The sequence below is a fragment of the Astatotilapia calliptera genome, chromosome 13 (assembly GCF_964374335.1).
Source record: "Astatotilapia calliptera chromosome 13, fAstCal68.1, whole genome shotgun sequence".
Taxonomy (NCBI): domain Eukaryota; kingdom Metazoa; phylum Chordata; class Actinopteri; order Cichliformes; family Cichlidae; genus Astatotilapia; species Astatotilapia calliptera.
Window position 1 is genome coordinate 29,710,806 of NC_137434.1, and position 27,225 is coordinate 29,738,030.

General features: G+C 39.8%; 1 protein-coding gene across 1 annotated transcript in view; it reads left to right on the plus strand.

Annotated features, from left to right (window-relative positions):
- The window catches only part of nrg3a (neuregulin 3a), a 356,235-nt gene that overhangs the window by 270,463 nt on the left and 58,547 nt on the right, over window positions 1-27,225 (plus strand). Inside the window, exon 3 of the mRNA XM_026189295.2 lies at window positions 13,507-13,580. Within this exon, the coding sequence (XP_026045080.1) occupies window positions 13,507-13,580 (74 nt within the window). The remainder of the gene's footprint in view (window positions 1-13,506; window positions 13,581-27,225) is intronic.

The window sequence follows — 27,225 nt, forward strand, 5'->3', positions numbered from 1 at the left end:
TTTCTAAGGCTGGGTTACATAATACTGAAAATGGAGGCCCAAGTTAGAGAACAGAAATCCATCAGAAGACAAATTTGAATTCCATTTCAGAGAGTTTTTTTTCCCTCAAATCGAGTTTTACAGCATTTAAGAACATTCAGGGAAAGGTTTGAATTAAGGACTGTTTCCAAAATGCATACCTTTCCCTGACAGGAACCCCTGTTTGCTAGGTGAAACATTACAGCATCTGTTTTGTCTTGGCAGCATTTGTTTTGCCATTTCCTGTGTTTCAAACAGACTACTTCTCTCTAAAAATAATTGGTTTGCAGGCTCTGTGATGCTGCTTTCAAGTGCACCATGTAACCAGCTTTTGCTGTAGCCAGCTTTTTCCTTCGTTTGAATTCAGCTGGTCTTGCACTCGAGTGAGTTCGGTCACAAATAATGACACAATGAATCACAGAGCATGTTTTTGCTTTCAGTGGCTTTTCACAAATTATTTGAAAACCGAAGCGAAGACAACTACAAAAGGATATTGGAAGTAATGATATCACATCAAGTACAGCCGAAACAGATTCCGTTGTGCAAACCAAATGTAGTCAGTAATCATAAATAAGAAATTACATTTAAAATTTTCATCAGTTGGTGGTTCATCCATCCATCCATCCATCCATTCGCTTCCGCTTATCCTTTTCAGGGTCGCGGGGGGCGCTGGAGCCTATCCCAGCTGTCATAGGGCAAAAGGCGGGGTACACCCTGGACAGGTCGCCAGTCTGTCGCAGGGCTAACACATAGGGACAGACAACCATTCACACTCACATTCACTCGCACATTCACACCTAGTGGCAATTTGGATTATCCAATTAACCTATTCCCACAAGCTGCATGTCTTTGGACGGTGGGAGGAAGCCAGAGTACCCGGAGAGAACCCACGCAAACACGGGGAGAACATGCAAACTCCACACAGAAAGACCCCGGCCTGATGGTGGAATTGAACTCAGGACCTTCTTGCTGTGAGGCAACAGTGCTAACCACCGTGCCACCGTGCTGCCCGGATTCTGCCTGGATTCAGTGTCTTTTTACTTTGCTGTGAAAGTTGCAACAAAACTTTAACATAAAAACTACAAAGCGATTATACTTTATCTATACACCGAAAAACAACATCTTTATACACATTTTTTTTCACTTCAGTTATTTCTAATCTATTTTCAGCCGCCTTCAAAGATGTTCGCAGTAGCACTGTTGATGTTTCTAATCATCCTTTGAACCCGTTTTGTGTGTTCCAATAAGGAATGGTGCATTGTTCAAGCAGTGAAATTACATTTTACATGCATAAGAATTTTAAATCCCACCATCAACATTTGGGAGATGAAGTGGCTGCCAGTTTCCAGAAGGTTATAATTTGAAATTCCTTTGTGTAGTATTATCCTTGGCAAACGCCTTCTTAAACATGCCCTCTAGCAGGATCAGCACAAGGGAGTGACTCTTAAGTGAGAAAATATTTCTAAAGGGACAAAAAAAATCATCGGAAACAGAAGGGAAAAGGGGTAAGTTTAATTATACGATTACCCTGACGGACTTTTGTGCTGCTTAATTTTGTCCAAAGGTCAAAGCTTTCACGAGACCGTTGTTCTTCAACATAAACTGCACGCTCTCTTGCATAAATCCTCCTCTGGCATTTGGGTGTTTTGCTAATTTTTCTGAAATTGGGATGTGATAAAACTGTCACCCATGTGGTACATTATTAGCTAAGCCATTGTTTCCCTTGTGTTAATTTTCCAAAGGGCACTCCAGAATCTCAGGCAAAAAATAAAGAACACTCAAGATGGAAAATGATTGTCTAGAATAAAGATGATATGCCAAAAAGAAAAATCATTGTAAACAAATACCGTTCTGGTATTAAAAAAAAAAAAAAAAGAAGATGAATATCAATAATGTTTTTTAAAATTCCCATTAGACTTTTTTTTTCCATCACATCATTCCATTTAAAATCCTCTGCAAGGCAGCTTCACCATGAACACATGAAAGAAGCTAGTTCAACAACTTTAGTGAGCCAAGTAGCTGCCTAGCAACCAGCTATTGGCTAGCTCCTTGCTGATTTCATTGTTCATCCCCAGAGGTTGGTGCTGAGGTAAAGGCCTGAAAAGGTCAGGTCCGGTCAGAGCTTCTAGGGCATGGTGCATTTGAGTGTTGTCTGATTGAAGTCTTTTGATTTCCATTTATAGGTACAGCTGGTTGCCAATAGTGTAGGGTATACTTGGTTCCTTCATAATTGGATGACCATACTGTTTGTAACATTTCTCTTGTCCTTGGTATAACCTAAATAACAACTTGTAATCAGCATTTTATTTCATCCACAAGATGCTTATGGTCATGATGAAACTGTGTGCAGACCAAAGTACTTCCAGATCAAATTTTTGAAAAAAAAAAAAGGAAAACTATAGCATAAACTTCCTTACCTATTCAATTTAACGGATATCTGTGCATAGAGTACAGGTTGCTAGAGGTAAAAACTTGTTGCCTGTCAAAGTCGGTGATAGCCATTAAATTGTTTAATCCAAGTACCTTGATACCCCTTTGGCATCAAGATAAGTAAAAGCGATATCCCCTGAATCTTATTCTTGACTGTATGAAAAAAAATCTAACATCTAATCAATGTGACTAAGAGGGAATCATTATGCACAGAGATAAGTGGTCTAAGTGATAAAGTGTTAATATTTAAAAAGGGAGAAATTCAAAGAGAGAGTGTGTAAAACAGAGAGGGGGGCAAAATAAGAAAAAGATAAGGGTTGGATTCGAGCCTTATCTCACTGTTAATGGTATTTCCAGAAGAGCTGAAGTGAACAGGGAAGACTTCACCAACCTGAGGTGTTCCTCCTATAATTTGGGCAAATCTATGCATTATCGCTCTGTTTATGGTCTTTTCTCTTCACTCGTTCCCTCCTGATTGTGTCTGGTTAGTGAAAGATCATGGTTATGATGACAAAAATACCTCAGAAATTGTCTGCTGAGTATAAAAAGGTTAGTTTTCTGTGAATCAATTTTCGTTTTGTTTTTTCCATCATGGAGTATGACACCTGCTGTCAGTTTGGAATCACAGTGGCTTCAGCTGACATGTTTACTTGTTTCAATTATTTGTAACAGCCAGTTCAGAAAAACGTAGCAAAGGCAATAAAAAAAATCTGCCTGTCCTAGTTACAAATGTGACTTGTACATTTCGTATTCTAGTCAACATATAAGCTTTTGAACAACATAGAAGTAATTAATATACTTTTAATTAACTTAATTCTTTGACAATGGCTTCATGACTTCTGTGTTTGACAGTAGGAATGTTTGACATAAAGATCAATGTCACATTGTATTCATTGCATGGATATATTATATGTAATTAATGTGTATAAAGATTTCATTAAATTCGTCAGAGTGCTTTTATTAGAGAATATGGTACGTAAAGGCAGATAGAGGAGGACCAAGGTGAGAGAAATGAAAGAAATTGGCTTTCTTTGTTGTTGTTTTTTATTTGAGGGCCAGTGATCAGTAAGAGCTTTGCATTATTAAGTAACCTCTTGTCTCTCGTGAATGAGTCGGGATGTAAGTGAGGTTTCAGAGGAGTGATGGTGAGACGGAAGCAAGGGTTTGCAGCATGGCCTGTATGTAACTTTCAGTGTGATACATGTCAGAGAAGCTCGGCAACTGGAAGCACTGAACAGCTAGAAGCTGCAAACTTACATATACGTGACATATGCAGAAAAGAAAATGCAATGATTGATTTTCTCACTGAAATGAGCTGCTATCAGAAGTCATCCAGTTGAACTGGCTTTGGAAATGCTTGCAAAAGGAACATGCTCCTCTTCACCTTAGAAATTTGAGGCCTGCTCCAAAAGCTCATTTAGTAATTATATCTCTGTAAAGGCAATTTTCAGAAATTAAACTGGAATTGCATCAGACCACAATTACACAATCACAGAGGAGACACAGGAGTATCTTGAGCAGTAAATGGACTATGTGCCTCCTGTTTATTAGACAGCACAGGCAATTTAATTTTGGGTTAATGGTGACCAAATAATTGGCCTGTTGTCACAGTCCTTGTTTACATATATTTAATAATCATTAGTATGTACTAAGTGGAGGCCTTAGTGGAGCTCAATCTGATCTCTAAACAATTTCTTCCTTCCAAAATGCCTTCATATACTTTGAAATACAAGATATTTGTGTGTCCCTCATCAGCCACAACAGTTGATTTGGATGCTGTCTCATTAGTTGGCTGATACTAATTGTAATCAGTCGCATAGATATGACCAGTAGGTGCACTCTTATGTACTAGCAGACTCAGTAGGCAGTTGTCATCTATTCTAAGCATTGTTAAACACAAAGCAACCAAGAATATGTAGGAGTCGTCCAAATGCAGTACAATGGAAAAACCTAGTCGCCCACCCTTATCCTTCTCTAAATGTTACCTCCTTTTTTGTCATTTTTTTCTTTTTTTCTGTTCTTTATTTTGCGTTTTTGGACATTAACCAAAAGCTTTTTTTTTTCATATTCTGCAGCAATATTGTCTGCAATAGACAAAATGGTAAAATCCGCAGGACGATCTTGAATATAATCCAACTTGCCTTTGACTAAGACTAAATGTCAAAAAGCCAAACTATGTAGACCAAGTCAAACAGATGTGAAAGAGTTTAAATATTTAAGTCTTTTTTACCAGCTGGACGTTGTAGAGCTGTCCTGGTTGACACGCCTCTACAATGTTGCGTGGAGTCCAGGGGCAGTACCCTGGCAGACCGGGGTGGTGGTCCCCATCTTTAAGATTTAAAAATAACTCCAGTACTGGGTGTTATTTTTGACTCTGAGCTTGGTTTTATCCCACATGTTAAACATGTAACCAAAATTGGATTTTATCATCTAAAAAATATAGCCAGAGTCCGCCCTATTCTCTCTCGGGCCAACACGGAGATGCTGATGCATGCTTTTATTACCAGTCGCATTGATTACTGTAATGCCCTGCTCTCTGGTCTTCCTAAGAAGAATATTTCAACTTTACAACTCTTGCAAAACTCGGCAGCTCGTGTGCTGACGAAGACCAGAGGGCGGGCCCACATTACACCGGTTTTAGAATCGTTGCATTGGCTCCCCGTGTGTTTCAGGATCGATTTTAAAGTTCTTTTATTGGTTTTTAAATGTCTTAATGGTCTTGGGCCTTCTTATCTCTCAGATCTGCTTTTACCATACGAACCCTCGGGGACCCTGAGGTCCTCTGGTACTGGCCTTTTGATTGTCCCTAAAGTCAGGACACATACTCACGGAGAGGCAGCTTTTCAGTGGTATGGTCCTCGTCTGTGGAACAGCCTGCCGGAGGAGCTCAGGGCCGCAGAGAACGTACATGTTTTTAAGAACAGGCTCAAGACCCACCTTTTTAATTTAGCTTTTACTTAGCGTTTATTTATTTTTTATGCTTATTTATTCTATCCTGTTATTCTATTATTAATTTAGGATTTACCTAATATTTTTTGATTTTATTCTTATTCCTTTTTTAATCTTCTTACTCTATTTATATTTATATTTATATTGTATCCTGTTCTTATTTATTTTATCATTTTACCCTGTATATATCGTATTGCGTCATATCTCCAGTGTTTCCTCGGAGGGCGCTCTCTGCACCGGGGCTGTTATTGACCGTGGCTGCTGGGTCTCTGGGGTCCTCTCAGCCTGGTTGGGGGGCTCCTTGGCCTCCCTCCTGCTGTGTGCCCAGCCCGGAGGCTGCGGTCTGTGACCGGCTCTCTGTTATAATGTTTCCTCACTTGGCTCATGCGAGCCCAGCCCAATTTTTACTCTTTAAGTGTGCGCGTGTGTGTATGTGTGTGTGTGGGTGGGGGTGGGGGGATATATGTGTATTGAGAGTGTGGGGAGTGAGTTGGAGGGTGGGGTGGGCTGCTTTTAACTATGTAAAGCACTTTGTGCTACATTTTTTCTGTATGAAAAGTGCTTTATAAATAAAGATTGATTGATTGATTGATTGATCTCTCGGCTGGCCTGGAAACGCCTTGGTGTTCCCCCGGATAAGCTGGAGGAGGTGGCTTGGGAGAGGGAGGTCTGGGCTTCTCTGCTTAGGCTGCTGCCCCTGCGACCCAGCCCAGGATAAAGCGGATGAAGACGGATGGATGGATGGATGTTCCAAAGAGACCTTACAAGGGAGTTATCAAAATGCCTGTTACTCTACATTTAAAGGAGCCAACTCAGATAGCATGGCTATCCAACCAGGATACCATTGAGGCACCTTGACAGGAAGGTATTCAAAGCAACGAAGAACAGGAGACCTCAGAGTAGTCTCCTGTTTTTCACTGAATGGATATCTTCTGGGATTCAAATGCTTGACTAAGGATTGACTAAGGATCAGGACACTGTGCTTACATCACTGCCTCTGTGACCCAGTTCCATAAGTAGTGGTGAATAGTAGGATTATATGGAGATAATAATGGGTTTAGATGTTCTCAAAAGAACATTTGTCATGCTAGAGTTCCTATGACACTGTCCTCCATATACCTAATACATACAAAAAAAAACTGTATGGATAGGTATGCTGGCAAAAACTTCCAAGACAGCCTTTGGTAGAACATGTCCATAGATACACATACACAACAAGAAATATAATACACACAGTTTCACACTGTGCCTGCTTGAGACACACTGCCCTAGATGCATTTCAAACAACTAGTCTGGAAAAATGAGAGAAGAGACTTCCCTTCATACCAAACAAAGCCATATTTTCATTTCAATCTTCTGTCCCATCAAGCAAGAGAGGAATGAATAGCAACGCATACAACGAGTGATATGTAATGTCATTAAAGTAGAAAAGTAATAATCTCATGCCCACTTTAAAGTGAAGACTGTGATTTGTATTTGGTTACCCGATTAAACAAGCTGAGAGTTGCTATTAACCCTTTAAAGCCGGTCGGAAGTGACGTCTTTTTTGCAGAAATGTAGTTTTTTACCATCAGGGCCTCATGAGCATATACTGGTGTTTTTAAAAGTTATGTTTGACTTTATGACTTTCTGTATCGTTCCTGGGATGCTTAAAACTCAAATTGCACTGCTGGAAATAGTTTATTTTGATGCACATGCTGCTTTTTTGCAAATTTGCACTATAATATTTATTTTTGTTTTTCCTGCAGTATATAAAAATTGGTGTATTTCAAAAATAAAACTATGAAAACACTCAAAATAAATTCCCTGTGGTGGGAAACTATTTTGTGCAACTTTTTTGTATTTACAGTTTTGAGGGATAAGCCTCAAATATATGTTAAAAAAAACAAAAAAGATTTTCCATTTTTTTGTAGTTTATTGCACTTTTTTTGCAATTTATGTAATTACTATGCACTTAATGCATATGTATTATTAAAATTGGGGCTATAATGGTTGTATTGATATATAGCAACTTGAAATGCTCCCACAAATGGCACTACAGCATGTAAAAAATATAATATAAGCTCTGGCGGACTTGGCTCTATGGTAGGTCTTAAAGGGTTAAAGCCCAGCAGACACATTGGAATTGATTTAGGATTTGATTAATCAAATTTTGTACCTTCTTTGATTTCCACAGTAACAATTCCTAAAGTTAATTATTCAAACTAATCCTAATTTAGACTAAATGGTCTAAATGACTTGCCAAGGAAAGTTAGACATTTGTTTGGATCATTTGTCTTTTAAAAATAAAATCATGGTGCATCTTTGGTATCTAAATACAATAGAAGAGGGTTTTTCATGCATTTCTTTTAGTCACTGTGGACTGGATCATGCCAAAAGAGTTCTTGGACATAATCATTGACGAACTCAGCTGCTTGCCCCTAATTCCTTTCCTTTCAATCAGTATTATAGGGTCAGACTAAAGCCATGCTGAAACACAACTCTACCTGTGATTTCTGGTGCACACCACTAAAGTGTTATGACAGTATCATGCATGGTTACTTTGTTATAGCACTGACAAAATATTTCCACAGACATCCAAACAGTCAAACATAATACCTGCCAAAGTACTCACAGCTTCCTGGTAGTTTCTGGTGTTCTCATCAGGACCATCACACCCAGAGAAAATAATACCAGGTATGCTGTAATAACACTTCTATTCTTCTGTTAAAGTTTTCCACAAATACTTAACTTCTAAACTGCTTTTCTCACACTGGATCCATGTCTTTAGTCACCAGTTCATGTGTTTTCACACTTCCCTTTACAGAAATTCATCATCCTCTGGGCGGCATATTTATATTTATCCCAGGCTTTGTGTTGCTTTGTACACTTCAGAGAGAAACACATGTGCTTACACACATGCATGCATGTACTTGCTTCCTGTTTTCTTTTAATTAATGACTGTGGTGTTAATTAGAAGGCATGGAACTCTTCAATACCCTCCCACAGTCTCTCATCCATTCTCATATTCACTCCTCTGAGCTTCATAAGGCAACACTTTGAAGTGTTTTGATCTCAGCAGCAAACGGCATAGGCAAACAAAAAACAGAGTTTGAGGGATACAAGAACTTCATAAACTGCACAGTCCTAAACATGATACAGAAGGATATTGCAGCTGTTTATGGTGCTCCTGGCCATTTAACCGGGATGCTTTGTCTGTTCAACTGTGCACAATTGTGCGTATTGTCTTCTCTCTTGCCTTTTTAAGTATGTTTTAACAGTGGCTAGCATTCACTCTTGCTTCCCCTGTTCCACCTAATGAGCATGAAACACGGGCACTGTCACCATGTTAAGCCTCCTTTCTTTTAATTATCTTTCTTCACATCAGTTGGGTTGACAAAGGTTGCCTCTCGTCGAAGTTTAGTCGGCTTAGCACCATGGAGGGATGTTTGGTAAAGAGAAAATGTCCATCTGTGGTGTAAGTGACCTGTTGACATGATATACTTTTACTGAAATGTTTGATTTGAGTTAGGCTTTGTCTAGCCGGAGTTTCATATGCTAACTTGGTTTTCTCCTTGGGCATCAAATAACGGCATTTTCTTGCAAGTTGCTGTTTCACAGTTAATAAGCTGTTGGCTGTATGTTGAGCTTTAGGCACCAGACTACTTGATTAGGTTTAGGAAAAGGTCATGTCTTTAACTATTTGACACTTAACCAGTGACACATGTGTGCTTAAAGCGGTCCTGAATAATCATCCATATGTGACAATTTGTGAATGAGACCCTTCTTACCATTGCCATTACCCAGTGCATCAGGGATTCGCCAAGGTACACCTTGGCATATCTGCCAGCCACTTTGACAAAGCAGTAGTATAAAGAACAGCCAGTGAAATCACGCTCACCTACATCTGCCCCGGCAACGTTATATAAAGTTGTGGAAACGTTTATCATTTAAAATGAATTTCGTCAAACTTTTGAAGCCTGATTTAGATCTCATCTTTAAAACAAAGCAACTGTATTTGTTTGTGTTTGTTTTGTTCTCCCGCTCCCACACAGAACATATTTGGCATCGCACACTGAGATGCTAAAAGCTGAGAACAACAAACTTGGAGGAGAGGTGGCAAAACTGTTGCCTTGACAAACAATGGGATCTTTGAGGCCTCGTGATGTCTCCTTATGTGATACAAGACTTAACCAGTTACCAACAGGTTATATTCATATATAAAAGAGAAGTTGCCAAGCACCTGTATGTCCTTTTGGAGATAAATCACTGTCCTGCAACAGGTGCATGGATGAATTTTTGTTTCAAACCTATGAGGTTTTGGTTAGACTCTGAATGTATGAATGAGAGTTTCCATGTATATATACAGCAACTCACAGCCACGGGTTTGCAATTTCTGCTGATTTATCACAAACAGATCCAACTGCAGACAGACTGACTGTCTCATTGCTGTTTCATTGCTTTCTTGATGCATCAAAGTTGCTTTGAAGATAGCAACAGAGTGCGTGTGCTTGCAGACCTGGTCCCTGCGTTGGAAGCAGCCATTTTGGAGGCAATGAAATTCCAATTAAATTGCACATGATTGCAGTCATTTTGATCATACCGTGGTCTCCAGCCAGCGTTTTCCTTAGACTTGACTGTAGCATTACAACATTCCTATATTGATTTCATGTAAATTTTGCTCAGCTCAGTTCCTCATAACATAGTCACGATATGCTGAACTGGTTTAAACTAACTGTATTTGTGAAAATGCACAAAAGAGTTTCACGTATTGGTGAGGGCTATTCAGCATACACAGCAGCACTAAAACCGAGACAGGAACAGCACTGCTGCCACCGTGCTAACAGTGACAGCAATGGCAAGCACAGTTATGTGGAGATTTCTCACACTGGCTCCCTCCCCCAAGCCTTCCAACCCCCCTGCTGGACTAGATGGCAGTTGAGCATCTGTTACTAGACCACACCACTTACTTTGGCATATTTTGCATTACTTTGAGCAATTCGTATAAAAAAAAAAGTGTCGATCCATTATAGAGCATATAAGCATGCCATGTTTGGCAGTCTTCACAGAATTCTATCATTTTTTTTTAATCCATGGTTGAATAAAATCACTCGGATTGTTAGGGCCTGCACATAATCATCACATGCCGGTCCACATTCCCCTCGCGGCAGTACCAGTAGTTCTGATAAAGCTGCTGAATGTTTATAAGTATAGACTTCACACAGTGTCTGCTGTGAAGCCTGCAGTGTGCTTAGAAACTTCGCATTACACCTGTGCTTTTTCCGACTGTGAACCTGAAAAAGGCAGATTGACAGTATGTCAAGTGATTGATAAAAAGTGTCAGGATCTCACCACCACCAATTTCTTCTAATGCCTTACAGCTGTGAGAAGCTCCTCCAAAAATCAAGCATTTTTTTAGTTTTCAGAGTGTCACTTGACAATACACTCAAAACCTGCATGAGCGAGCTGTGTATCAGTGAGTCACAGCTCCACCCAAAGTACTTTAACTCCATTTTCAAACCAGTTCAAGATTTAAGCATTTTTTTTGTATATACATACGAGTTTCATTCAAAGTTTGCATTCATTGCCACAACACTGCTATGTCTTTACTTATTTCCAAAAGTAAAGACATATGTACCAGCAGCATGCGCAGGCGAATCACCCCACTCTAATTGATTAAAGAACTGAAAATCACAAAACAGGCTTGCTATCGTCATTCTGCTCCAAGCAAAAATCTTTAATATGCCACATTCCAGTTCTTGTAAGCTTGATGTCTATGCAGAGCTCCAGTGTTTTGTCTGGTTGGACAAAGATGTTCTCTCAGATTTCACTTGCAGGCATCAGTATTTTTGCTCTGCTGTCAGCTTGTCAGACCGGATGCAGATTGATTCTGTGAAACAAAGCTGCAAGGGTAATCTGGTGAGACATAGGGATACAGGTGGAGTAGAGATGAAAATTAAGGCATAATGAAAAAGAATTATTAGAAGATTTATCAATTTTTAAGTAATAGTGTGGTCAAATTTAAAGCAGCATCACTATGTCTGTTTCTTAGTTAATGTTTTGCATGGATGAGATGTGTATTTTCTGCAAGAAGGAAGCAGAGTACATTTGGCCAGAGGCAAAATTGATATTCCAGCCAAGTGCGACACCCAGTTAGGCCTCACGCCCTCATTGAAGTCTCTGTGCTTTCTATCTGTTCTGTAAGACAACGCTACACTTCCATGTGTTGATAAGGAGATGGTTATTGAGCTAAAATTAATTAAAAATACATCCTGTCTTTTCTTGGGATACTTTCTGAAGGGCAGCCCAAGCACATTTCAGAATTCATTAGCTGCTTAATGATCATTGCCAGACTGGTACTCTCACTAATGTGCCAATCATATTCAACAGTTTAAATTTCTTTAAAAGTCTGAGGGCTATCCAGAAACCATGGAATGTGTCTTCAGTTAATTTAGCACACGCAAGGAGAAAAATATCACAGCAGATTCAATGTCATTGGAAAGTTCATATGCATTTCAACAATGCTCTTGCACTTTGCCTTTGTAGGAGAAATTCTGCATTTTATTCATTGCATGGTGCATCTAATGATGTTCCTCTGACCAAACAAGGAAACTGAAAGTCATTAGCTGTGAAAAAGGTCAATGCACGCTGGATCCACCTTTTCTTCTGCAGCACCCATTGTGATTTTGCCTAGGACACATTTTTGCTAGTAGAGAGTTCTGCCCCTAAAGATCACCCCACCAATAATTTCTTCTTGTCAGTTTGCTTCCTTTGATGAGGAGGCTGTACTCTCTTTGTAGCTCTTATGTTTACATCATTTTAAGTAAGAAGAGAACTGTAGAAAAGATCTAAAAAACAAAAATGAGCATGCAGAATTATTTTTAGTCCCAGATGAAGGAACATAGTAGATACTTCTGTTCATCTGGACGTAGCGTTTTCAGTTGGAGAAATATTTCATCATCGTCCAAGTGGCTTCTTTAGTCTCAGGTGACTGCAGGTTTCCCCAACCTTTTAAACAGTACCTTTGCACAATGACTGAAACTAGCACCACTGACTAACAATGAGCTATGAGATCAGTTTCTTGATTATCTTCATCTTGATATGCTAATTGTCATGACCATTGGTCAACAACCACCAATCAAAGACCATGAGTACCATTCACAGAGAGTTGGGGAATGGCTGCAGTCACAGAATTGTATGATGGTTACCCTTAGGCCCCTCCTCGATTCAGAGATGGTCTTTCCCTTTTCACGTAAATGGCCTCCTTGACTCCGCGCTCAAACCAGCGTTCCTCCCTGTCCAGGATGTTACATCCTCATCATTGAAAGAGTGTCCACTGGCCTGTAGGTGTGAATAGACTGCAGAGTCCTGGCCTGATGAGTTAGCTCCTCTGTGTTGTGCCAACCACTTACCCAGAGGTTGTTTGGTTTCCCACTGAAACTTTTCTCTCATTGAAAATGTTACATCCAGATGAACGTAATTAAGTTTTTGGGATTTCCTCACCTGGATGTTTGAGCATGCATCAAGACATAGTGATGCTAAAGTTTTGAATGAGATGACTTGCACAATGTGGCTGATGAAGAAACTAGAGCAACAAGAAAAGCTCACATCACCAAGAAAAATAGTGACCGAACCTGCGACATGAGGGGAGATGTTATGTTCATTTCTAACTCTTTTGTTTTGTGACTCAGTGAGAGTAGCTATCCATGATTCACGGTTTAAAATCAGTCTTTATTGTGTGTGTGTGTGTGTGTGTGTGTGTGTGTGTGTGTGTGTGTGTGTGTGTGTGTGTGTGTGTGTGTGTGTGTGTGTGTGTGTGTGTGTGTGTTATACTGAACAGTGGTGTTTCCACTGTGTTCATGTATGTCTGAAACGAACCATTTCAGCTCCTTTCCACCAAACTTTAAAGACAACTCTCTCCTCTTATAGGTTGTCACTAAATTAACCATATCAGTGATATCTACAGGAAAAGCCACTGGGATTACTTTTACATGTGTCGACTACATATAAAAATAAGCAAAAACATAATAGGCCCTCTTAAATTAATTGAATGTATAAAGGTCATTTGCGTCGTTTCCCAGCTAGAGTTTTTGATTACTTGACTAATAATTATGTTCCTGTTTCCATCAGGTGTCGAGAAGGATACCAAGGAATCCGCTGTGACCAGTTTCTGCCCAAGACTGACTCCATCCTGTCGGACCCAAGTAAGACGCACTTTGTTTTTCTTTTCTTTTTTTTAACCTCCAGTGGATACAGTGTGTCTAGATCTATGATACAATAAGTCCATAAACTCAAACGTATAATAAAGAAGTGAACACGAGAGAAAGAAAGCTCATTCTGAAAGGGTCTGGGTCCATAAGATCTATTTTTCAGACTATTGATCTACATCAAAAACCCAAAAGGAAAAATGAAATATTCACTAGCATATATTGAGAGTTACTGAGCATGTCCTTGCTGCCGCTCCTTGGTCTGCTATGCAAACCAGACATACTGTGTCAGTATGGTTCATACAGAGTAAAAATAGGAATCTTTTCAGTGTGTTTGACAGTTTACATTTAAAACTTGTCATACAAGCATATATCATATTCCTTCAGAGGTGTTATTAATCATGGCAGCAGCAAAGCAATCATGGAAGGGCTTTTCCCCTTGAGCGAAAATATATCTGGATATTACATTTAGTTTGTACCCTGAAATGCACATGCATTGTATAAAGTAGATTTCTTTTAATCTTAGCAGCTATTATTCTACTTGCACTGATTACTTTGTTTCCAGGTGAGTTTGACCTCCTGCTTTGAATTCCAGCAGGGCTGTGGGCTTAGAAATATGATACAATATGATTCCTCGTCAGATTCAGACAATGTTTTCTAATTTTTTGATTTTAGACAGGTGAAGACGCTGAGAAAGATAGATGAAAGCCAGATATCAACATATTCCACATTCTTGACAACAATCACCAGTAGTTCAACAGTGTTCCTTCTTTTTATGTTTAGGTAGCAATAATTTATAGAATATTCAGCATTCCAGCCTTGGCTGTCCTTCCTTCTAATGTTCGCTGCACTTTCTTTACACAAACTCATAATCTGTCCTCCTATTACCTTTTCATTTTCTCCTCTCTTCAGTGCCTTCTCAAATATCCTCTCTGAGTCAGACTAATGTCACTTCTCTCATTTCTTTATCTCCCAAACACACGGTGCTCTCAATGTCACACAGTTGAGGGAAGAACACAAATTGCCCTAACTTATGTCCTTACTCCTCACTATCTATTCCATATTAATTTCCCAGGTCTCCTCAGCTCATTCCAAAAAATATGCAACCTTGTCACGCGGGCACTAACGTTGTGGCAGTACAATAGCTTATCTGTGACTTTTTTACTAACAAGCACCATGCTGTAATAGCACTATTTACCATAAATGGACAGAGATACGCCTTGGAATTTTTACCCCATAGACATCCAATGACCCAATGTCCAACAAAGGAGACTCACTGCAGTGTTATTAAAATCTAAATTCCCTGTTAGGAATATGAAGTGTTATACTTGATTGCAAAGGAGAATGAGACATGTTGATTAGATGTGGCGAATGCAGCATTATTGCTCGCTATTTGTTAATATCCTTTACTTTCCAGATCATTAATTAAGTCTCTGTAATGAGGTTTTTAATTCCAAATGAGTATTAGGGTAATTGTCCTTGTTAGAACAACAGCAGTGTTCACTGAAGTGACACCCATCGCTTTGTTTGTACACCAACCTACTGACCTGAATGTATTGGTAGCTAAGAAATGTTACCACCCCCATCACTTAGCTAAGCAATTTGTCAAATGTCAGAGAAAAACAGCTCCTGATTGTCATTCTGCTTTGTTGATCCAACTGAAGGCACATTAGACATGATGTTCATAGCACCATTGTTCTCTGAAACAAAGAGGAGGAGGGGGGGGGGGGGGGGGGGGGGGATACTGCAGCAGGTACTTGTAATAAGAGAACAAACTTATTTGATGGTATTTTGATAATTACCCCTTTGATCTGTACACTACCTGTAAATTTAATAAAAGCTTCCAGAAAAGTCTCGGAGAATTTGGTACACGTTTAAAATTAATATTATTTACAATATTCATATTACTTTTTAGCATGCACTATTAGTATTATTAATAGTACATGCTAAAAGGTCTATTAACTACACAACGGGAGACGAATATACAAAAAATACTTGTAATTTATCTCCATATAATAGATGGAAGTTAACAAGTGCTCCGAAACTCACCAGAAGTTTTGCTAGAAATAATATTACTAAGCTGTGAAACGAATTCAGTCAGTTAATTAATTGGGGATTGGATGTTCAGGTTTATTTCTGTTTTGGGTTTTTTTTTCTTTCTCTCTCTTGCCAGTGACATGCATGTTCAAGCAGGTTGAGGTCAGATGTCAGACTTGCACCTGTCCATGAGTAAAACTGTGCATAAGAGTGATTCGTGAATCTTTTTTGTACTTTCAGAGAAAAAACTGCATGCCCTTTTTGTTCTTTAGAAAAAATACTTGTAGGACATAATGTCCTCCAGGGGTGAAGGAATTAGCATTTAGGTGAGAAAAACCGAACTTTTACCTAACAAAGAACCACACGGTAACCATAGCTTCAAATTGGTTTTCTTATCTCACCTACTATTTCTCTCTGTGATAATAGCCAGGATTCTTCGAGGTGAATTTCCATACAAATTGTCTAAGCATTACCAAGCCATTATTGTGCATTGAGAGACCTCAAATTAAATTAATCCAGCACTATGAAAAAGGAAAACAGGGTCCTTTTAAAAAAATGTTTCTAAATTATTCTGGCAAAGACAAACACACACAAAAAATAAAAATAAATAAATAAAATAAAAACTCCCACCTCCCCCACACCTTTCTGTTTGCTTTAACCTGCACTACTCCATCATTCACTTCTGATCTTTTTCATCTATTTTTGCTACTTTCTCCAATTCTGTGCCTGTCCTCAATTCCTTTTCTAAAGGAGAAAAAAAAAAGATTGTCCTGCTTTCAGGTCATTCTCAACGGTTTCTATTTCTTTTTCAGCCAGCGGACCCATTTTTGACACATCTCTGTTTTCTGTTCTCTACAATGTTGTCTAGGCAATGGATTTCTTTTTTCAGTAACACCATCTTTTTTCTTTCTTTTCCCTGTTTTATTCAACTACGTTCTCCTCGAAAAGTTGGTAAGTGCAAAGTTGGAAAAGAAGAGTGGCAGATTGTGGCCTTTCTTCTTTCCTCAACCCTTAGATAATCTTGTCACAGCATCACTCTCCTTGACTCCTTTGCTTGTAGTTAATCAAATCCTAATTTCTCAGGTTACCTCTGTGTCTCGTGCTCGAGCTTGCCTCAGTGTTGACATCCCTGTTCCCTCTTCCAAATTTCCCTCCAGACAGCCCTCTCGCCCCCATCTGTCTCTTGCTAACCCCCTCCGTGCCATCTTTTGCTCACCACGCATCTTGTCCAAGCATCAGACCTTATCCCTTCTCCCCTGCCTACAGTTTTCTGTCCAACTCATCTCCTAACACTAAGTGGCAGGGCCTCAGATGGACTGAGGTTTGAATTGCGCCAGCTAAAAAGGTTCACCAGCAGGGCAGACAAACGCTGCCAAGGACCTCTGGCAAGCTGGGGTCTCGGTGGAAATGAAGGACGGGCACGAACGAGGAGGAGAGAGGCCGGATGAAAGTGCACGTCTTGTGAGGAGGGCTATCGCACTGTCTCAGGGTCTCCAAGGATGAAAGGAGTGCCGTGACTCCAGTGACTATACAAGCAAAATCACAAGGCAGCCAATGAGGAAGAAATTTTGTCTTCTGAAGGAAACGGGCACAATCATAAGTTGTATTATAAAGTATTGAATAATGGATGCGTAATCAAATGGAATATAAGAAATGGCATCAGCCAGGGTTACATTTAATAGATAACCTGGAGAGGAAGGAGGTAAAAGATCATGTACAACATCTTTATTAATATGTCGATATGATTAAGTTAATTATTATTATAATTTAAGCGACGATACATCAAAACACTGGGGAAGCTTTGAGAGTAAGAGCTGCCAGATTGATTTATTTTGCTCAGTAGTCAAAAGTAGAAATATTACTTTTGCTGTTAGATAAAACGTAGAAATGCAGCACATTCTCATTTCTTCTAAGTTAAATTTTTATATAACAGCTTCAAGCTAAACCATTTAAAACTGTGGGTAACCACTTAAAAGCAGCCACATGCAGCTCAAAATGCAAACCCAGAGAATTATAATGTAAACTCTTTTCAAATTATCAAAAGACGCAAAATATGCTGGAATAATATTTTATTCCTTGGAATTTCATTGTTTCAGTCTAGAGATGGGCAAACAGGAAACAATTATCTAGAATATTGTCTGTAAGTCAGTGGGAATGGGGAGTGGGCTGACAGAGAATTTTGCTCGTTTGGCTCTGTCCTGGTGTAAAAATACTACAAGCTGAAAAAAGTCAGCCTTTCAGTGTCGTATGAAATAAATGGCAACAGTATAACCATTTCAAAATAAGGAATGTGGATGTTGTGCACACCCATTCCCAGGTGGGTACAGGACAAGGTCACAAAGGGATGTGAGATGCTTTAATATTTTCTCTGGCAGAGAAATGATAGCACCTGGCAGTCACGATTTCTTAAAATATGTGGGAGAACTTGGAAAATACAGGGTTTAAAAAAATATGTGGTGTAATGAGGAGCCCAACTTAGCCAAGTCTAAAAGAATAAAGGCAAAACTTCCAAACTATATGGAGGCTGAGCATAGCTTATACGTGACTCACTGATGCACATTTAGTTCTCTAAATGCTGGCATGGCTTAACACTGTGCTTGTCACCCAACTTGTTTGACAGGATGTCTTTGAGATCAGAGATTTATTTAGGTTTCTCCCGAATCTGTCAAAGAGCAACAAAGGCTTTTTGTTGCCATCCTTACATGCAGTATGTCAAAATCTTTTCATTGCTCAAGAAATTGAGTTCAAACTCTCTTCATTGTCAACAAAGCTTTTGTTGTTCAAACTGGAAGGTTGCAGTTTGGCACTACGTATCCTGAAGAACTTTTACAGTATTCAGGAACAACCACAGATGAGACCCAGACCATATTTTCTTTAAATAGTTTTAATCTCTTCTGGCTTCCTTACATTAATCTCCTTCTTTACTGCTTCCATGATCTACATGGCCTTTCAATTATTGTTCTGGCCACATTGAAAAACATATCGAAAGCTTCTGAACTGAAGGCCCGGGAGCCAAGACGCTGTAGTTTTACAGCGTTGTAAGGGAGACTCAGAATCAGCATATTTTCATCTATAGCACATGCATCATATCACACCCCACAGACGCAGTGAGAAAGATTTACTGAGTTAAACCAGAGAACAAATTTACTTCACACTATCTTTATGAGATCTGATTTCATGCTTTGCAGGTTTGTGCGCGCCACAGACAATAACAGTGCAGTAATCATGCAAGTCCAATTTCCAAAAGAATACAACCCTGTATTTCACATCATACTGCATGTTTCAATCCGTAAGATATAAAGGAAACATAAAACGTGTGATTTCTTTAAGCTTCCAGCTTTTATCACTGACCAACTGTTGAGGCAACAAAAATATGAGTCACCTTGTATAATTGTGGCTACAATAACGATCTGCTGAGCTTGTGATGAATGGTGTTTGTTCACCGCCGTGGAAATATCTGCGAACAAAAAGAGACCACAAACTGAAAATCGCTCATCAAATGTACATATGCAGTATTTTATAAAAGAACTACGCATGAATGGTATTTCAATCTAAGGCTCCATAGCCCCCAGTGAATGTTTCAGAAGCAATGGTCATTTGGTTTTCCTAGAAGTTAGACACGAAAACACAAACTTCTGTGTTCAGTTAAAATAAGACCAGACACATATTTATATACAGGCAATCGCAAAGTAATTTGTCATCTTCTGCTCCCACTGGGATTCAGGAAGAAGGCTTCTTTTCTAATATGGGTCTTCTCAGATCAATATCATTAAAAGAAACTAAAAATGCTAGCTCTGAAAGGAAAGCAATGTGTGTTTCCACTGGGCTGAAATCAGTCCTGAATGATCTGTCACCTGTAGGTGATTTTAATATTGCCTGTTCAGATATGGTCATTGCAATAAGATGCAATGTTGCTCCAGCTCTAGATGATTAAAGTCGTTCTTTGTAGGTGTTACATTATAGAACAGGCAGTATAGATGACTAGCTCGAAAAACATAGAGCAGTAAATGTCTAAGAAAGCAGAACAGTTAGCGCATACAACGCTTCTACCACATCCTTGGTTTACTCTTCTCAAGTGAAGCTGGCACATTTCTTTAAGTGAAGGTTTGTGTTTTTAAAGGGTGAACTGTGCCTTACATTTTTGCATTCATGTTTCTGCATGCTTGAGTCCCCTTCCTGGCATTGTCACACAGTTTCAGAAAGTGCAAAGTGGAGTCTCACGAGGCACCCTGTTGAATTTACACCATATGAAAGACAAGGAGGAAACGAGTACTGATACCAGCAATAGCTCTGGTATCAGCCCTCCTTATTACACTGACTCATTGTGGGAAGGTAAATCCATATCCTACCACAATATGGACAAAGAAATGTCAAGTCTGCATGACTGACAGCTTCACAATACCAAAGTCTGAGGGGGTCTGATCGAGTCTAGCGCTTAAGATGAGAAAGTTAGGAAAGTTGTATAGAGAAGCAGATTAAAAGCCTTTGAATCTTGGCTCAAGGATGTGATATATTTTACCTGAAAATATTTTTTAAAAAGATATCGCTTGCTTTGTATGGATCTCTACTTCTGAGGCACAGACTACTTTTAATTGGCATTTGTCTGGAGTGAAGAAAATGGCCACATTCACATCTAGACTACCCATTAAAGACAACAAAAGAATCCTCTTTTTGACAGCAGGTGTCTTTGAAACCAGATGAAAAGAATCCATCTTGCACATTTGTAATTTTCAGCATCTCCCCCTCTCACTGTGTGTTTGTTCGTGCATACATGCAAGAAGCTGCATGGGATTACAAATAGCGCAATAATCTATGAGCTTCTGTTGTTATCCTTCAATAATCAGGCAGCAATTACACTCAAATTAAAAAAAGAAGGTCCACTTCCATGGGTCCAAACCAGCACCAGAGTAAATATAAAGCTGAGCTACGTTTGTTGGTTACTAATGTAAGTGTCATTTTATGTAGTAAATGTTATAACATGTTAACTGACAAATGCTGTACGTCTCCTGTAGCTATAGAAAGTGAAATATTCTTCATATGTAAAAAGTGGCTTTGTTGACTGCGGCCCACAGTTCCACACACGGTGTTGGCTCTCTGGAATAGCTTCCTGTCACACCGACATGTTGTCATTATTATAATTAGTTCCACCTGCATTTTTCCTGATTAAATGAGTCACCAGTCTGCAGGAGTTCACCATATCATGACTCAAACATAAAGAGGGAACAGGCGGCAGTGGTGTTGCTCCTCAGCAGGGCTCCACAGCTTCACCCTCGCTCTCATCAGAGACCTAGGCCCTGCTGGAAGCAGCACAACAGATGCGAACTTACTGTGCACTGCAGAGAAAAAGGAGATCGTAAGAACAGAGAAAAAAAGTGAACAACAGAATATAGCAAATAATGTTTATCGTTTAAGGAAAGACGCACTGGAAACTGAAATAGCTTATTGTAGAATCTGAGGTGTCCTTGTGGGATTTTGAGCACGTCCAAAATGAACTGTGCCTCACCTAAAAAGCAGATGAAAGCAGGTGGCAGCAGCACGAGTCTGAGGCATGCAGTCTAGTGAGACTCGCACGTCATAGTGTCATGTCATCAGAGCCCAATCTGTACTCTGTGTTCAAAAGTTGCAATTATGACAGACTATCATATAATCACATTACACTTTAGCATCAATCCGACAGTTTTTCTTCTGGTCTCAGAATACTTCTTAAAGAAAAGTGTCTGGACTTCTTTAAGTTGCTTGAAGACGTTTCACCTCTCATTCAAGAAGCTTCTTCAGTTCTAAGGTCAAATGGCGGAGAGTCCCAGATTTAAACCCAGTGGGAGTTTCCCCCCCAAAGAGGGACAAAAGGACCCCCTGATGATCCTCTAATCACCTGAGCCAAGGTGTGAAAATGGGTGCGGGTCCCAATCAGCCAGGGTTTCGGGTGAGCTCATTATGAAACCTGACCCCACCTTATCATGCGATTTCCTGAGGTCAGATGGCCCAGGATGTGCGTTAAGGCCTGGTAAATGACCTGTATTTGTATAGCGCTTTACTAGTCCCTAAGGACCCCAAAGCGCTTTACAAAACCAGTCATCCACACATTCACACACTGTACATTGTAGCCACAGCCACCCTGGGGCTCACTGACTGAGGCGAGGCTGCCGGACACTGGCGCCACCGGGCCCTCTGAACACCACCAGTAGGCAACAGGTGAAGTGTCTTGCCCAAGGACACAACGACCGAGACTGTCCAAGCTGGGGCTCAAACCGGCAACCTTCCGATTACAAGGCGAACTCCCAACTCTTGAGCCACGATCGCCCCTAAAGCTGGTTAAGGCGTCTGGGGAGGGAACTCAAAACTGGATTATAGATGGCAGACAGTTGGTGTCGTAAACCACAGCCTCTGTTCAAAGATATCTGCCATCCATAATCCAGTTTTGAGTTCCCTCCCCAGACGCCTTAACGCCCAATCACATCCTGGGCCATCGGACCTCAGGAAATCACATGATAGTGTAGGGCCAGGTTTCACTATGAGCCCACCAGAAACCCTGGCTGATTGTGACCCACACCTGTTTTCACACCTTGGTTCAGGTGATTAGAGGATCATCAGGGGGGTCCTTCTGTCCCTCTTTGGGGGGAAACTCCCACTGGGTTTAAATCTGGGACTCTCCGCCATTTGACCTTAGAACTGAAGAAGCTTCTCGGATGAGAGGTGAAACGTCTTCAAGCAACTTAAAGAAGTCCAGATGCTTTTCTTTGCAAGCTCCTTTGACTACGATGACCTGGATGACTGAGAACCTTCACAGACAATACTTCTGATAGCACAGAATCCAAATTTCTTCATTTTGCCAAATTAAAAGGTTTCTATAAATCAGTAATATGGCTGAACTGGTACCTAACTCCAGCTTTTAGACCAGGTGAGAGTCGGGCATCGCCATGCTTTGAGGGTGGCAATGCTTTGATCTCATTTTGTCTTTTATCTTGATGTCTGTCTATTCGCATGGCACCAGAGTAAGATAGCATTCAGTCAAACAGAATGAGTCTGTGTAGCTCCAGCACATGCCTGTGATCAGCTATGAAGTATGGACCTTAGCAATTTTCTACCTTTTTTTTTTTCAGAATAGGTCAGGCATGAATCCAGTGATCCTCTAGGTGGTCTTTTCTTTGAAAAGGTTCAACGGGAATTCTACAAAGTTATGACTTGCTGTACAATGCCTCAGTGCCTGAGGAATGATAATTGGTTGGTTTAGGCATGAGGAGGAAATCTGAGGCTCAGTAGGAGCAGAGCCTTTTTTTTTCTTTTTAGGGTCACAAGGGGGCTGGAGCCCAGCTGTTATGGGGAAGAGAGAGGGTAGCCCCTGGACAGGTTGCCAATCTGTTGCAGGGCTAACATGGAGACAAACTATTCATGCTTACATTCACACCTACAGCCAATTAAAAATCACCAATTAACCTAACCGTATGCATGTCTTTAGACTGTGGGAGGAAGCACAGACACAGAGCGACCACACAGAACGGCCCCTCACAGGACTAACCAAGACACTATCACACTGCCCCAGAGGGAAGGGGGGGAAACTGTGAAATAAAAGCCTTGTCCAGTTTTTGAACTTAAGTCAGAAAAATAAAAAAATTAAAGGTGACACATCAAGATGAAAATTCTGGACCTCATTAATTTCTATACTCTGGTTCCAGCACTGAAGGCTTGGTTTGTTCTTTTAGCTGCAAGGGCACAAGCAACTTTGCCAAGCACTGCAGCAACCAAAGGCTGGTCGTGCATGGTAGAAAATCGTGGTCCTTAATCACAGAAATTATGCAACATTTGTGAGTTATCTTACAAACGATCCTTTACTCATCAAAGATTGCATTCCTCATGATTCGACTGCACTATCCAAGTTGCACTTCTCTGCCACTGAGCACTTGGAAAAATGAGAAGACAGTATGGGTAAAGTATATTTAGATGGTGGCTGTAAATTCTCAGCAGAGCTCTGTCCTCTACACAAGCTTGCCAAGTTTTGCAAACTGTCTGACGGTGTTGCTTGCTGCATGACAAAATAACCTCCTTGCAGGGAGACAAGGTGATGCAGGACATAGCCGAAATGTGTTTATCCATTTCACTTTCTCATTGAAAATATCCAGCAGATTATTTCGAGGCAGGTAGATTCAGTGCTGATATTTTGTGGAGGAGTTCACCTGCACACACGTGAAGTTTCTTTTTTCAGAGCCCAAAGTGGGAGTGTCATTTATAGCATGGCTGCTTGGGTCCAGGTCCTCAGCAGGGCGTTGGCAGTTCGCTGCTAATAGCCTTCGCCTGTCAGCTCCTAATGAAACACACGAATATAGACAGGGGTTAATTAGCTGCAGGTGTGCCTCATTGACCACTCGGGCCAATCCTGGCTCACTTGAATCTCATCCATTTCTCAGTCTCCACCTGGTTCACCACAAAGCACAGCACATTAGAACACACCGCCTGTTAAACTGCTTTCAAGAACCACAGAAATGTCACAGAACAGGATTAACATGGCTGCTGTTCCTGTGGGCTGCGGCTGGTGAAGGTAATGAATGAATAATATAGTAGAGCTCACATTACTGGGCCATATCATTAGACACAATTAACGGGGAATTAATTTAGAAGAGAGGTAAAGTCTGAAAGTATCGATTTGCACATGAGTGATGGCCTGATCAGTTAATCGCATGCGTTACGCTCGGTATCTAACATTAGAATCAACAGTAATCGCTGAATCTCTCTTTTTATTTCCCTCTGCTTACAATGACAGAAAGCATTCTGCATTCATCTCCTTTTAAATGGGCAGAAAACACATGAAGCTTTATTGTCCTCTAACTTTATATTCCTCCCTTTGTGGGTGAACTCTGTGGCAAATGCAAAATCGACTACTGCAGTGAAGCTTAATGGATACTGATTGCTGAGCCCAATTTATCTTCCGCCAGTCTATTGTCATGGACAGGGATGGCAAGCAGTAAAAAAAGTGGAGGGACATTCTGTAGTCGACACATATCACAACATATTTACACATTTAATAAGCCACTCATAGAAAAGCAGATTTTCTGCTCTCAGTGAGTCTGCTGTCATCACTAAGAAACACGACGGTCATAAAAACTAGAGAAACTCTATGTGATGGTTTCTTGGTTTATACCTTTGGTATCCTGTGGCAGCACACGGGTAATGTCTGATGTCTGTCTGACAATGATTCAGATCTCTGCCTCAGATGAAATAATTTATTTGGAGAACCAAATTCATGGCGTGATCCATTCTTAATGAATTTGAAAACAGTTCTTCCTGATGAAAACTGGCAAATAAGACTAGAAAAGCATTCTGTAAATGCAAATCCATTATACTGCAAAATTTAATCCAAAGACTATCCATCAACCCTCTGCAATTTTCTCTTTTTCTCTTTTTGCAAAGCAATCCAGTGGTGTGGACTGGATGCTTTGGCAGGCCATATCTCGCCTACAGGCTATATTTCTGGCTCCTCTGCTATAGAAACTAGAAGATATGAGACTCCAAAAATATCATTAATAACCAGCTATGTTTATGCCATCGAGTCTTCTATCCTAATAACCAAAAAGGTAATACTACGTTCTCAACGATACCGCCAAAAGGACTAATGCAACTTTCAAAAATCATTGCTCAAAAATATGCAAGACATTCAGGATGTGACAGTGCTGCAGTAAAGGTTCGATTCGTTTTAAGAAGGGGATCGAGTTCATTGTTTTGGTAAAATTAAGTACTCTAAGTAAATTAGAGGGCGCGCTTTGTCATAGTTTGCCATAATTACTAGAGCTACCTAAGGGGGTTGTTCCTAGAGTGTGAGTTGAAATGACTGACAGAGCCAGGAGAGGTCACTTGACAATACATATATGATAAGCTGCTTATACAAAGGACCTCTGGGAGTATTTTTGTTTATTTTGTGTTTTTAAACAAAATAATTACCTAATTTGTAATAATGATAGAATTCCCCATATACAGTGTGTATGAGTGTGATAATGGCAGAAAAGTACCTGTTTAATTCACTTACTATTAATATTAAGACAAGTAGCTGTGTGTGTGTGTGTGTGTGTGTGTGTGTGTGTGTGTGTGTGTGTGTGTGTGTGTGTGTGTGTGTGTGTGTGTGTGTGTAATAAACCAGACAGCTTTGGTGATTTTAAACAACTGTCTCATCTAAAGCCTTCCTAGCTGCCGCAGTGATTTAAACGATTATGACAACTTTCCACAAATGCAGGTGGAGAACGTGCTAATGGTGAGCAGACCTCTGTGATGGAACAGTTGGATGAGGGAGATAGTAGAACAAAATTACTTGAAATTGGCCTCTCCAAATGGCTTTTTAATGCTCCTTTTTGAAAGCTTTACCGCTTAACAACTGAGGTTGGTGTCATTTTCTGTCAGTGGGATCCTGTTTGTTTCAACAATTTGAATCTCACTTTTTTGCCGTCACTTACACAGAATCTTTGAATGCTTCTCCCTGCCTATGATTAATCAATAGTACGAGGTATCACTAAGTGCAGTTCACATTATGTACGACCAAATGTACCAAGAATAATTAAGGCCAAGCCCAATTGATTTGCTTTGGCTTATTTATGAGGGAGAACAGAAATGCAGCTCTCTTATGTAACTCGGCCTCTAATTGAATCTAAGAAGTTTAAGTCAATTCTAGTTGGTAATTTCTGTTTATGTGAAAATTTAAAAACTAAATGAAGAAATGCAGTAAGTTATTCATACTTGTATTTTTCAGACCAGTTTTGCAATCATGTGCATCTTTATTATTTTTCATTTTAAGTAGTTTCTGGGTCAAATTTTGTGTTTTTAGAGTCAAATTTGATTACACTTTCAATGATAGGAATTGCAAGAAGCATGATAAAGTGTTTTTACATAGCATAATGTTGCTGTTTAAATACATTTACCACCATTGATTTGGCCATAGTAAAAAATAAATCCCTACTATGCTGTATATATATATGACTGGTTTCCCAGTTTGCTTCACTTTTGTATCCCTGGAACAAAACTGCTCCATTTCATCAGTTAAAAATAATAGAGAAACTGAACGTGTAACTAACTGAAGTATGCACCCTAATAAAAAGCCAAAGAAATAACATTAGAGTTGCTGTTCGCTTCTATGGACAAACAATGGACTCCTCATTTAAAGTTATCTGCTCTAAATTGGAGCCACTTTCTTTCTCACTATATTCCTCTTTGTTTCTGTCTTATTCCCTCTTTCGTTCTGATTATAAGACTGAATTCATTACACCCTTTCTGCTTAGCATGAATGAAGATTAGCTCATGGGTATATTAAGATGTGCTTCCTGCTTTTTGCTTCACCTGGATGTGGCTCTTGTAGTCATTAAACTACCAAGAACAAAAGGACTGATCGGGGATCAGTGCACAGGTCATATGGCCATATTAAAATGCACTGCAACAAAAGGCAGAATGATACTAAATGGCAAGTGGGAATAAAAGTAACTTCTGTTATCCCAAGATTTTTTACCCTCCTTCCTTGTATCCTTATATCATTTTAATACAAATCTGTTAACCTTTGAACGCACAACTTGAGGATGTACCATTATAAGATAATAGCCTCTAAGTGTAAAAAGTTGGAGACTTTCCTCTTCTC